This window comes from Trachypithecus francoisi, unplaced genomic scaffold (assembly GCF_009764315.1).
Source record: "Trachypithecus francoisi isolate TF-2019V2 unplaced genomic scaffold, Tfra_2.0 Lachesis_group4, whole genome shotgun sequence".
NCBI classification, from domain to species: domain Eukaryota; kingdom Metazoa; phylum Chordata; class Mammalia; order Primates; family Cercopithecidae; genus Trachypithecus; species Trachypithecus francoisi.
In genome coordinates this window covers 30,885,158-30,898,072 of record NW_022681469.1, presented here as the reverse complement: position 1 = coordinate 30,898,072, position 12,915 = coordinate 30,885,158, and the positions used below count along the sequence as shown (strand labels likewise).

The window sequence follows — 12,915 nt, the reverse complement described above, 5'->3', positions numbered from 1 at the left end:
AGTTTCTGAGGACAGGGGCAATGTATGTGGGTTTGGTGATCATTTCTAAGGCCTTTTTCGATGACCCCTTTGTCCTCTCTGAGACATAAGAATTGTTCTTTGCTGCTGCCTGAAAAATGATGTCCTCATGCTGGACAGCCCCAGCTGAAAACTCAGGCTGCTGCCTTGACCTATTTCCCTTCTCCCTGCTGGCATTAAAAGGGAGGATGTCCCCCGGGGAGCTCATTCTGCAGGCTGCAGTGACCAGGGCAGAGTCCTGGGTTTCCTCTCTCTCCCTTACTCCCTGCTTTAAAAAGAAAAATATATATATACAGAAAAACATTATAAGCAACTGTTGCCATTGGGAAAAAAAATGTATTTATGTTTCAGGGGAATGTGGCCTCAGCCTTGAATATCGGTGTGTATTTATGAAGGGGGGTACGTCTGGGAAATAAAACTTAGAATACAAGAAAAAGTTATTTCATTTCTTTCATTGTAGCTCCAAGTGTGCTGTATCGTGTCTGAAATAGATAAACTGCTCTAAGCAGTTTCAAGTTTATCTCAATCTGTGTCCTTCCTGTGCCCTCCGTCCTTTCCCTACATCACCCCACAAGCACTGTGGTATGTGCTCTGTTAGTCCTTCCCATTCCATCTCTCTGCGCAGGCTCCTTCCCTATCGAGGAGACTCACAAGAGAGGGAACACTAGCAAACTTATATCTCTGGATCAAAGGGATGAGGACAGTTCAAGCCACAGGGAATTCCAAGAAAGTAAAGGACACCTGGTGAGTGTGAATCCAGTGCAACCTACTCTCCTGACTCTCCCTGATTGCCATGTCCCTTGGGAACCCTCGCTGAGCCACTAATAATTACCTGCTAGAAAAGCAAGCAGGCTGTCTGGCAATGTCATTTATTTTCACAAAGTCCCCTTATTCTAGATTATCTCAGCCACTGCCCAGGAAAAAGGGGACATGTTATGGTCAGCTTTCTAAGTAGCTCTCTCATCCCACAAGCTTTTAAAGGCTGTTGGGGGGCTAAGACCTTTCTCACCTCCCCACACATGCTTGACAGTTCATCACCCACCAGTGGTCTTTAATTTCAAGCAGTTTATTCTTAGTTAAGGGCTATTTTCTTTGAAGAAGGCTCAGGTAAGAAAAACTCCTGTCTTAATAGTGATCAAACCTTAATTTTATATAGCATTTTCTCATTTTAAAAGTGTTTTCATGCATAATATTTCATTTTAATCTCACAGCAAACCTATAAGAAAAATACTAACCCTGTTTTACAGTTCAAGAAACCAAAATGCACAGTAACTTGCCTCTGTTCACAGAGCTAATGGTAAGACATATACTAAAACTCAAATATCTGCATTCCAAATCAAATGCTTTTTCTCTTCAAATCTTGCCAGTTTTGCTTTTAGAAGGCAATAATTATTTTAGCCATATTTTACCATTTTTCAACCATAGAATACCTGGAACTAGTTAAAGGAATAGTAGAGGATTTCCCTGAAGGTCCCACATTGACTAAGAGTCAGTCTTCTATAGGGCATGGATTCTGATCCTGGATGCTTCCAAGACTGCCGAGGAATTTGAAGGATTGGCTATGCCCATGCCTCCCCTAAATATTTACTCTGCTCTTGCCACAGCTCCTGTGTCTATTGATTGTCTGATTCCTGCTTCATCTGCTGTTTGATTTTTGTGGGCCTTACTTTTCCCATTTGCTCATGTATGTCTATATTCCTGTATCTAATCTTTCTTAAAAGATCTGACTGTGTAGGTGCATTTGTTTAAAAATATATATATATAACTTCCCATTGCCTCTGGGATAAAGTCTCATCTCAGTTTACATATATTCTTGATAACCTCTCCAACTTTATATCTCACCACCCCCACTCACTTCATAATTTGTGCCTTATCAGAATAGACCTGTTATACTGGCAGTTCGCCATATATACCAACATTTTGTCTCTCCCATCTCTCAGGTAGACTTACACTCTCGGCCCAGCACATCAGTCATCCCCCTTGCTTGCTTTCACACCTGTTCACGCCTGTTCTGGAAGGTGCATCACCTTTTCTTGGAAGCCTTCCCTTGCTCTCCCAGGCTAGATGAGATATCCTTCCATCAGTTCCCACAGCATACATCTGTTGTGTACTTACCAATAGTATACAAGGGATCTATGACCCAAGTCTCTCCCCGCTAGCTTGTAAGCTCCTTACAGACAGGAACCATGTTTTGTCTTTGTACTCCAGTGCTTAGTATATAAGAGATACTCAACAAATAAATATTTGTCAAATCAACTAATTGATTCCCTGTGACCTAATTCTAGAGAATGGGAAGAAGGCCTGTTATTTTATTGTCCTTTATGGTTCTTTAGGAAAGCTCTCCAGGCTCGGCATTTGTCAGGGTGGGAAGAAAACTGTTGAAGTATTGAGGCTGGACACATGGCTGCTAATTCATCAACTTCTTATTGAAAAAGTCCATAGCCAAAACATGACTGTGCACTTACTATAGGACCCTCACCTGCCTGGGTCTCCCTATCTGTCCAGCCAGTATATTTAAAGGTAATGAGATAATGATGAGTGTTTTGAAAAATGTTTAGTGTTCAAATAGAAACCATTCATGTCCCTTCACTCTCCAAACATAGTCTGCAAATCTCTCCCTCTCTGGTATGTTTCTGTTTCGTGGATTAGACTGCTAAATGAGCGAGGAGTTAATTTGGAAGTTCAGGTCAACAAATTCCTGTTCGGAGATGGGCTATAAGCTCTTCCTGAATACCAGGTTGTTATCTGTCTATTACAGCCCCTTCACTTCTGGGCTCCTGGCCCTTTGCGAAGTACTTCCAAAAGCCCTAGAGGGCAGGACCTCAAATCCCATTCCAGCCCCTAAATGAAAGTGGCATCACAAGGAGAAGAGTTGAGGTAGAAATGTACCATGGGGGACGCTGCCCCATTGCCTTTCTTCCCCTGACTGCTGGGCTTCCCCTATCAGCTTTTAATGTCTGGAAGGAGCCTAGTCTCCAGTCACTGGTGGCCTTCCCCAAGTGAGCTCAGCAGCATGTGCTGATAGGTGCCAATGCTGTGCTGGCTCCAGTGGGATTCCTCTCTGCAAAGCTGCTGGCTCAGCTCAGCTGTTTCCCTATTCCTCTCCTTAGAACTTTCATAGCCAGTCAAGCATAGAATTGCATCCATTCTTCTGAAATAGGTACTGTGCCTAAATTTTCATTGGCTTGGCCAAGATCCTATATTATCTGTAATTATGTCATACGGGCTGACTGGTGTAGGTTTGATAGGCCTCAGTGCTCTCCAGAGGCTAGTGTTCCTATCCCAGGATGGCTGTTGGGATTAGGAGGGGAATGAGGAATAGTTTAGGACCACACGAGATTTGGCCTCCTTGGAACATGTAGGAAGGCCTCAAGGATGTACTTCTAGCCCAGGGAAGAAAATCCTTTTCAGCAGACGCTTCCCTTCCCTTCCCCTAGGGAATGGGTCCCTACTATAGTAAACTCTTCCTTAAGAGAGTTTTATGTTTTCTCGTCAGATCAATTTGTTTTTCTTAATGTTGTTCCTATCAAAAAAAAAAAAGGAAGAAATACAGTCCTTAGACCTGACAGTTTCACTTTTCCTCTCCATCTTTAGGTCTGACCCAGCTCAGCCCAGAGTAAAGACGTAAAAGCCTCACATGTGATTTCCTCTTGCGTTTTTTCTGCTAGAAGGGTCCATAGTACTTACTTTATGCCTCATCTCAATTGAGGCTGGATGATGAGGATAGTGGGCAGTGATTGCCATTGGAGAATGCACAAACTGGATCACATAAGGTCATGAAAGTCCTTGAAACAGAGCCTAGCTAAGCAGAACCCTTGCCACTCATCTGACATGAAATGGTATTCTTAATGAGCCATTCCTATGGAAGATAGCTATTGCCAGGTACATTCAGTCTCCTGTTCTCCCTCTCTTATAGCTATGTAGGGCCTATGACCTAGAACAAATGGAAAAATGTTATCAGGAGAAAGAGACTGCTGGACTCCACCAAGAGGTAGGGTTTGTGCTAGGAGAGCTGGGTGCCATTTATTTCATTTAGATAGAGCAGATGCTCCTAGTAACAATTCTGGTTTCTCTTACCTCTTTAACCATCCTCAACAGTCACTGCTTCTTGAGCTTTGGTGAGTGTTCTATAAAAAAGAAAGAGATGGAAGCTAACATTTTTAATAACAAAGGGCTGAAGAAAGGCAGCTCAGAATTTTTATTTTTCAGGTGAAATACCTTATTGTGATGTCTATTAATTTCCTTCCGGAAGCCTAATTTGGCAGTATCTACAGACAAGCAGATAATTTCTTGACAAACTAAAGATGACCTCACACAGACCTGCCCACTACTTATTTTCAGAAGACCTTCTGAACCAGAGCATTGGCCAACACCCATGCAGACTTGAGTTTGAGTGTGAACTTGCTTTGCTTTTTTTTTTTTTTTTTTTTTTTTTTTTGAGACAGGGTCTCACTCTGTTGCCCAGGCTAGAATGCAGTGGCACAATCATGGCTCACTGCAGTCTCAACCTCCCAGGCTCAGGTGACCCTCCCACCTCAGCCTCTCAAGTAGGTAGGACTACAGGCACGTGTCCCCATGCCCAGCTAATGTTTTGTATTTTCTGTAGATAGAGGGTTTCGCCATGTTGCCTAGGCTGGTCTCAGACTCCTGGGCTCAAGAGATCTGCCTGCCTCAGCCTCCCAAAGTGCTGGGATTACAGGCATGAGTCATTGCACCTGGTAAGTGAACTTTAATGTGGCATGTTTGGAGTGTCTTTAGGCTTCAGGCCTCCCTGTTCTGTCTGTCCGAAACATTGCAAGCTATGCCCATTGTCTGAATATCCCCTGTGGAATTACATAATTCAACTCATATCTTTTTAGAACACAGCTCTTAATATATAATAGCAAGGCTACCTGAGCCGCCAGCAAAGCACAAGCAGACTGTAGACTGCATTTGTTCTCCAGGTAGTAGTAACATTGTGGTGTTTCACATGTGACTCCCCCAAGGACACAGGGGTGACTGTTCTGGTGAATGAGCTGACCTTCACCCTGCCCTGTTCTTGCCATTAGCATGCCCACTCCCTGTGTCTGTTGCCAAGGACTTGAAGAGAACCTCCGTATTCCAAACCTGGCTTTATTGATGAACTTCCCACTTGCTACTCCACCCGTGACGGTTTCTGGTCAGCTACACTTAAATGGATTTTGAAAATGAAAGTGACCAATGGTCTGTTATGAAATGCTGTGGTGCATGAAATAAGATTATGAGCAAGCTTGAGAATTAAGAACAGAGATACCCTAACCTGGTCAAAACAACATGTTTCACATAGTGAGAAAGACTCTCCTTCAGGACATTTAAGGGCGTCTTTTCCTTCTTAACGTAAACTCTGTTAGCATGTGAAAAGTCAAACCTAGGTTCTCATTCCATCTTCACCATTTGCTGTCTGACCATGGACACATTCCTTAGCCTCTCTAAACTGAGGGCAATCTCAGTGCCTATTAGAATTTAATATGAAGGCTACCCCTAGCATTGTGCAATGCAGCCATCCTGCTAAACCTAATTGCCTCACCTATGTAAGGAGGGTGCCTTCTCACTAGGGTTATTGTGAAAATTAAGTGTACATGTAAACTGTTCCTCATGACCCAAGATATTAAACACTCAGTGAATGGTAGCTTGCAGCATCATTTTTATTATTAATAGAAATTCTCTCAGCCAGGTACAGTGGCTCATGCCTGTAATCCCAGCACTTTGGGAGGCCAAGGTGGGCGAATCACCTGAGATCGGGAGTTTGAGACCAACCTGACCAACATGGAGAAACCCCGTCTCTACTAAAAATACAGAATTAGCTGGGTGTGGTGGCGCATGCCTGTAATCCCAGCTACTTGGGAGGCTGAGGCAGGAGAATCGCTTGCACCCAGGAGGCAGAGGTTGTGGTGAGCCAAGATCACGCCACTGCACTCCAGTCTGGGCAACAAGAGCGAAACTCTGTCTCAAAAAGAAAGAAAGAAAAAAAAAGAAATTCTCTCAGGGCTTAACTGAAATTTAGGATTTGAACTTCAGTATGCACAAAACCTATGCACAGCCTAGTAGAGTTCTAGGCTGGATCTAGGTATGTGTGTTGTGAGCAGCATTCAGATTAGAATCAACAAAGAACAATCCTCCCAGTGCTCTTCACTCCCCCAGCCTGTCTAAGCCAGTGATGGCACATAGGCATATGCTACCCCTATTCGGGTTGTCCACCCATGGCAGATACTGCCAGTCAGTCACCGTGCTGCTTTGGCTCAGGGCTCAGATCCTTCTCAAAACAGGGATCCTTGCTACTACTACCAGTTGAGAGGATTTGGCACTTAATGGAAACCTATTTTCCATCCTTGGTCTAAGTTTGCAAAGGAGTATTTCTTTTAAGTACCCTCAGGGCATCAGCCATTCTTTTATTCCGTGAAGTAAAATAACATAAGGTCTCTGTCTCTGATTCCTTATGGTCCCACACATTAGGCAGTATTACGTTCAGTAGAAAACCAAAGGTCTGGAGGTAATGCCAGCAAGTCCTAACCTATGCAAGATGCCTTTTCTAGACGTGGCTATGGACTGATAAGGTGATCACCAAGGGAGGGGTGACACCAGGACTCCACACATACCTCATGGATGTCTAAGGAATAATGGTTTGAGCATCTTTGCCATGTTCTCCACTTGCCATGCAGGTATTTGGAAACTAATCTGCCAACAGTGAGGGCTCTCTGCTTTTTCTCTGTTGATGCAGGTCTTCTCTCACATTGTCACTGCAACTTGAAAATGAGGGATACGGGTATGAACTATCTAGATCCTGGCCATCACAGGCTTCCTTATCCTCTGACAGAATAGCAGTGCTCCTTTGTGTCTCCATACTTTCCTGCCATGACCACGACAACCCAGGATTGCCATAGATTTGTCCTTGACCTGCATTAAGTTGAAGAGTTGGAAGATACATAGCACAGTGCCAGCAGAAGCGCTAAAGAAAGATCTAGGTGGTAACACAGGCTGGGCAGAGTGGCTCACGCCTGTAATTCCAACACTTTGGAGGCCAAGGCAGGGGGATCATTTGAGGTCAGGATTTCAAGACCAGCCTGGCCAACATGGCAAAACCATGTCTCTAATGAAAATATAAAAGTTAGCCTGGTGTGATGGCACACCACTGTAGTCCCAGCTACTCAGGAGGCTGAGGCCGAGAATCGCTTGAACCCAGGTGGCGGAGGTTGCAGTGAGCTGAGATCGTGCCATTCCACTCCAGCCTGGGCAACAGAGCCAAGACTCTCCAAAAAAAAAAGGAAAAATGAAAAAGATTTAGGTGTTAAACAAGACTGAAAAGGACTCTAAGAAGAAGCGTTTGGAAGGGTCACTGTAGCAAGAACAGGTACCTCTTGAACCGGGAATGAAAGAACAAACTGGAAACTGCTTCACTGTACTGTTTTCCTTTTCAGCTTAACATAATGCCTTCCTCTTCTCCCCTTTCCCTTCTCTTGATGCTGTCGAATTATTTTTAATGGTTACCAGAAAAGGATTTGGCATTGGGTGTACAGCTAGAGGTGGAAGGTCATGCAAATAAGACCAACAGGTCCCTCCATTCTCCACCAGCAGCCTGCATGTGCCATTTCACTTCACGCATCTCTATAGTGCTTGCAGTGCTGGGGTGCCGTTACCTCTCCAGTTAAATAAATCTCAAACCACTGACCCAGGGTTTTCATAGCAGTGCTGCAGCCATATATGAGGAAATGTAACAAACAGTCCATTAGCACTGATTGGATATGGATTTTTGGCCTGGCCACCTGCCACTTGGTAATTTTAGAATAGGGTCAGTTTCGGAATTTGAAAATTCCTTATAGGAGGGGCCTGGTGTTTGCTAAATAGTTGTATCTTACCGTCATGCCCTTTCACAGCCAAGCTCCCTACCTCTGGAGCGAGGGGCCGGTCTCATGGCCTGCCTGGCATAGAGGGCTAGAGCTCCTTCTTCATCAGCTTCCAGGGCTGCAGACGTGGCCATTTCCAAACACCCAGGGTACACTTAACCACTTCCTCCTCCTAATCTCAGCATTTCCACTCTAAACACATCAGCAGCTTTTTAACTTACTTTTTTTTTTTTTGCCCTATGTTTTGGCCCTTGAGGTATTTGTGGGAGGAAGATGGGTAGACTGGCTGACTGTGATATCAACTGATTTCAGAATGATACAATTATACCCTGAGTCAGTTTCTGAAGAAAAGCAAGGGTGCCAGGAGCATTGTGAAGGGCTCTCATTGTTTTCACACGTCAGTGACTGCCTGCCTTGGTTTCCCCAGCTGCAAAGTGAGGGAACTAAGCCCTCTTTTGCCTTGAGAATGCTAAAAGGTGAATACTCAGGTGTGGTGGGAAGGTTTCTAAGGAGACCCAGACCCCAGATGATGCACTGAGAGTGCTGTGTGACCTGAAGAGGGACCTGTGATCAGAATGTTTTTTTCTGTCACCAGCAACTGAATAATTATGCCCAGTTGGTGGAATAGGAGAACTGTTGGTCTGAGACCCTGAGATCTGACCATGATGTTCACAAATGGACTAAACTTTGGCCAATATTTTCTTTTCTCCATGCCATGAAATCTTTTGCATTGCCTTTTTCTGGACATGAGTAGAATACTGACTTTGGCTTCTGATCAGCAGCATATCCTAAAGAGCATCTGTCCCAGAGGACTTAGGGGTTTCCTCAGTCTTTGCTGCTCTGGTTGCACTATTCCTGAGCTGAAGAAGAAAATCAGACATCAGATGTTCGTCTTTGTGTTACGGGTTATTATCCCCAGCCATCATAACCTGTGTCTTGTTTCCTGGTTGTCTGCATAAGGCCGTATTTACATAGAATTTGTTGTCTTGCCTGTGTGGTCAGTGTCCCTTTCACCCTAGGTTTACAGCCAGACCTCTAACATTTTGACCCAGGCCTCTGATATTCATGCCATGTCTTTTGCCCAGAGTGTTTCAAAGGACAGGCCTGCGCCCTAGATGCCATGATCTTTGTTATTTTCAAGTACGAAGCAAGATAGTTTTGCCTTATTTACTGTCTGTCTATATTTTTTTGGCATGTCAGCCAGGGAGTGAGGTTAGTAAGGTATAGCTAGAGACTGCCCTTGAAGCTTTTGATTCTTGCTTTCCTGTCCAGAATTATAGTCAGTTGTTGAGATAGCCTATCCCAGCACCACTAATGTATGACAACTTCAAAAATTCATGAGGCCTTGGGATTCACAGCAGTTCTCAATAATCCAGCCTCATGTCAAGAGAAGTCATATGACTCCACCTGCCCTGTAGCCCTGCTGGAGCACTGCCAGCAAGTGAGGTGCAGAGAGGCCCCTGAGACTGCCCTCCATGGCCAGCCCTTCAGCCCTTCCAGGTGTGAGAAAGGGCTCTTCATGCCACACTCACATGTGCACCCATGCATGCCTAACACCCAGTGACTGGAAGACTGCCTCCAGGGAAATACAGCAGCCTTACACCACCCAGACAGTCTTTCATCTGTCCTTCCTCTTTCATTCTTTTACCCGCCCCCTTGTGTTTCTGTAATTTGTACAGTATTGTTGAAAGGTGTTGAAGAGATCAATAGCAATTCACCTTTTCCCTTATTGATTCAAGTGATGGCAAGAAAAAATGGCAGGCAGTACCAATTCATTTGTCATGAGCTATCCATTTCCTACCAAGCCACCGGTGACCTCTCCCAATGCCTGTTATGTTGCTGATTTACAGTTGGGATTACTTCTTTTTCCAAGCTGCTTTGATAGGAATGAGAGAACCACTGTGTTTGACTCCTGTAATCAAAGCTGGGTGAAGAAGGAGACTGTAGGTACTGAACAGGAAAACTGCTGTGGAGCCTGGTCTCCAACTCCAAGGCTTTCTTTATTTGAGGAGCTCCCCACCTGTGCTGGGCTCTCTAGCAGAGGCAATACGACATCAGCTGACGGAGTTGCAGTCTCCCCCAGCACTTCCCAAGTCCCCACCCCTAGCCCCTGACCTTTTTCTAAAGGACACAGCCTTCCTTTATTATTTTTTTCCACAGAATGTAAATTGAGTGTGGTAAGTGAAAAGTCCATGACCCCTGTGAACTGGCTCTGCTTTTGCCAAAGGTGCAAAGGTGTGTCATTCCCTTCATAAGCCTTCAGGTAGTAACTTCAGCTCACCCTGGGGGTATGTGAAGTGCCCAGGGTCCGGCCTTAACAGGGCTGTGGGTGAAGGAAGGGTTCTTGTTCTTAGAGGGTTCTGTATCCACCAGTGATGTAGAGTGGAGACAGTTCTTCTCAGCTTCTTTTTCTGCCCTAGAGAAACAGTCATGGGAAGGGGGTGTGTGTGTTTGTGTGTGTGTGTGTGTGTGTGTGTGTGTGTGTGTGTGTACTGATCACCCTCACTGGGAACGGTCTCTTGACTTTCACTTGGGAAAGGCAATGGTGGATCCTCCTTTGTGTGTTTGGGTGTGCATGTGTGTTTTGATCAGCCTCACTGGGAACAGTCTCTTGCCTCTCACTTGGGGAAAGGTAATGCAGGATCCTCCCCCTACCTCCCAAATAGGACATTTAGCTGCCACACATTTACATGCACATTTTAAAACCTGTGCATTGCGAATAGCAAATACGTATTAGTTCACTGACCTGGTGGGAGGACCAGGGTTCTTTGAATCCCAGGACTCTTAAGAGGGAAGTTGGCACTGACTACAAAGCCAAAGCTTGGTTAACCCAGCTACTGCTTCTCCTTTATGTACCATATTTTGAAGGTTGTTGGTTCTTACACAGAAGCAACTATTGTCCCCCACACCCAGTGTGGTCACCAGGCCCTCTCAACTCCCATCAGTGCTGAAGTTTGCTGCTGTGGCATAAAGTGAACCAATTCCCAGAAACTCCTGCCTATGTAGACTTTTGGCAGAGAGGCAGCATTTGGAGGGCTACCTGGAAGAGAACCCTGCTCAGCCACTTACCTGAGTGAGTTAATGCTGAGCAGTGGGAGTGGCAGTTCCCAGGGCTGGTTGTTGCCAGCATGGAGGTCGCAGTCTTTGTGTCAGCCCGAGCACATAGCCAGCCTTCTCCAGAGGAGCACTGCCATCTCGGTCTTGTTTCCTGAGCGCCGAGTGGGTTGAGGTCACTATTTTGGATGCCCCTCTCCCAGTAGGGAGATTTCACTAGAAACCCAGTGTTGCTGTGTCAGGTAGCTCTGCGGTCTGCGGATGCCAGGCCTGGAGAAGGCAGCCAGCTCTCTGTGAAGCTGGTTAATTACATGTGAAGCTGCCAGCAGGACGATTGTTTTTTTCCCATGGATCATTAATAAACCATTCTGGCCTGGCAATTCCATCATCTTCCTCAGCTTTGTCAGACAGATCTTCCTCCTTTTTAGTATAAAGCTTTAAAAATGGCTGGGAGTGGCGAGAGGGAGGGAAAAGAAGAATCTAATTCCATTTAATGCACATGTTTTTCCCTAAGCTGAAAAGTGGCTCCCTGCTTTCAGATCTTCTCGGCAGCCAGAATACAAAGGGTTCAAAAGGGTTCAAGGCTTGCCATGGGTGGGAAGTGGCTCGGCTCCTAATATTTGCAGCAAACTACAGACAAGGCCTGATATGGAGACGAGGCAACTAGTGCGGCAGATGGCAAATAGTCCTGCTCCACTGGGGCTCCAGATATGCACCATCTTCTTCCTTCAGCCAAGGCAGCCTCATTCCTGCTATGCCTGAGTACAGAAAGCATTTCTGGTTTTTTAGAAACTCCCTTTTTAGGCAAAGATGGAAGAAGGCAAAGCAAATATAATATGGAAACTCAATCTAGTTATAGACATTTCTTTGTCAAACAAAGTAAAATAGAGCTTTTCCTTTGTTGGTTAGAAAAATTTAGGAATGGAAATCTACATTTCTCCAAAGAGCACTGAGTGCAAAGATAAAAACCAAATTATAAATAGAAGTGAGTATGACCCATTCAGTTTCCAAGGACTTGAGCATACAGCCTTCGTAATACTGAATTATAGCCTTTCATAGATAGAAGGGATCTAGAGGTTATATATAGTCCAATCAAACATTTCACAGTAATTGAGAAAACTGAGGCATAAAGAAGTTTATCACTTGATGTGCACTTTCACATGGTAAATTCATGGTGGAGCTAAAGTCTCCACATTCCTACTGTATTGCTCTTACCTTTATCCCCACAGTGCCTCACAGACAACAACAGCCTCATCATCCACCTGAAGTACAAGTAATAATTTGAGAATATGACAGTGACATATAAAAGGGAGTAGGTGATGTGATGGAGGCAGACAGAAGAGGTAAGCAGGTGCATTCTCTTTAAATTGTATTATTTCAGTGAGAAAAGGATGGGAGCCTACGTCAGAGAAATCATCCAGGGCCTTGGCCTTCTGTAAGGAAACTCCTCCTAGACAGGGTTGCAGAGATAACCGCACACAGATTGAGAACTCGTGCCAGAGGAGGAGGAGTACAGGTGTCTGACAGACCTGGAATTTTCCATCGCTTTCCCTGATATGTAGTTGTAGAAAAGCTGCTGTCTATTCATGCCAAATCCAAGCTTCAGATAAGCCCAGAGGAAACCAAGGAGTGCTAAACTCTTGTTGGGGGCTTTTTCTTTCCTTTTTTTTTTTTTTGGAGGGGGGTTGCATTGTTTTGATTTTTGAATTGAGAGAGTTGTGGGAAGGTCAAATTGCCCATCTGGGATTGCCCTCAAACTCCCTAGGTGGAACTCCAGCTCAAGCACTCTGTTCTGGTCAAGTTGAGGCAGGGCACAGGGTGGGCCCATGAGTGCCATCCCTTTCCTCCGGTATTCCATGCCCCTGGACCCACTCCCTCTACTCTCCCACGAGGCTGATGCAGGAGCCATGCCATGCTGTCAGGGTCTGGAGGTCTCTCTCACGCTGTAGCAGAGGCTGATTACCTTCTTGTTAGCAGTGATGTC

The 12,915-nt window shown here is 45.0% G+C and overlaps 2 protein-coding genes across 10 annotated transcripts in view; one reads left to right on the top strand and one right to left on the bottom strand.

Annotated features, from left to right (window-relative positions):
* SND1 (staphylococcal nuclease and tudor domain containing 1) overlaps positions 1-12,915 on the top strand; it is a 452,156-nt gene that overhangs the window by 352,312 nt on the left and 86,929 nt on the right. The window lies entirely within an intron of this gene.
* The window catches only part of LRRC4 (leucine rich repeat containing 4), a 90,720-nt gene that overhangs the window by 54,860 nt on the left and 22,945 nt on the right, over positions 1-12,915 (bottom strand). The window contains exons 3-5 of one of the 9 annotated variants that reach the window (XR_004433351.1): positions 10,947-11,689; positions 6,633-6,779; positions 4,111-4,145 (exon numbers count right to left, since the gene is read on the bottom strand). The exons of 3 other annotated variants lie outside the window; for them this stretch is intronic. Coding sequence is in view for 2 of the 6 variants with exons in the window: in XM_033195137.1 (XP_033051028.1) it covers positions 11,595-11,689 (95 nt within the window). In the remaining 4 variants the exon portion in view is untranslated. Of the gene's footprint in view, positions 1-1,068; positions 4,146-4,647; positions 6,780-8,098; positions 11,690-12,915 lie in introns of those variants that run through there. 5 more of the 9 variants (XR_004433348.1, XR_004433350.1, XR_004433347.1 and 2 more) reach the window with 5 other exon arrangements.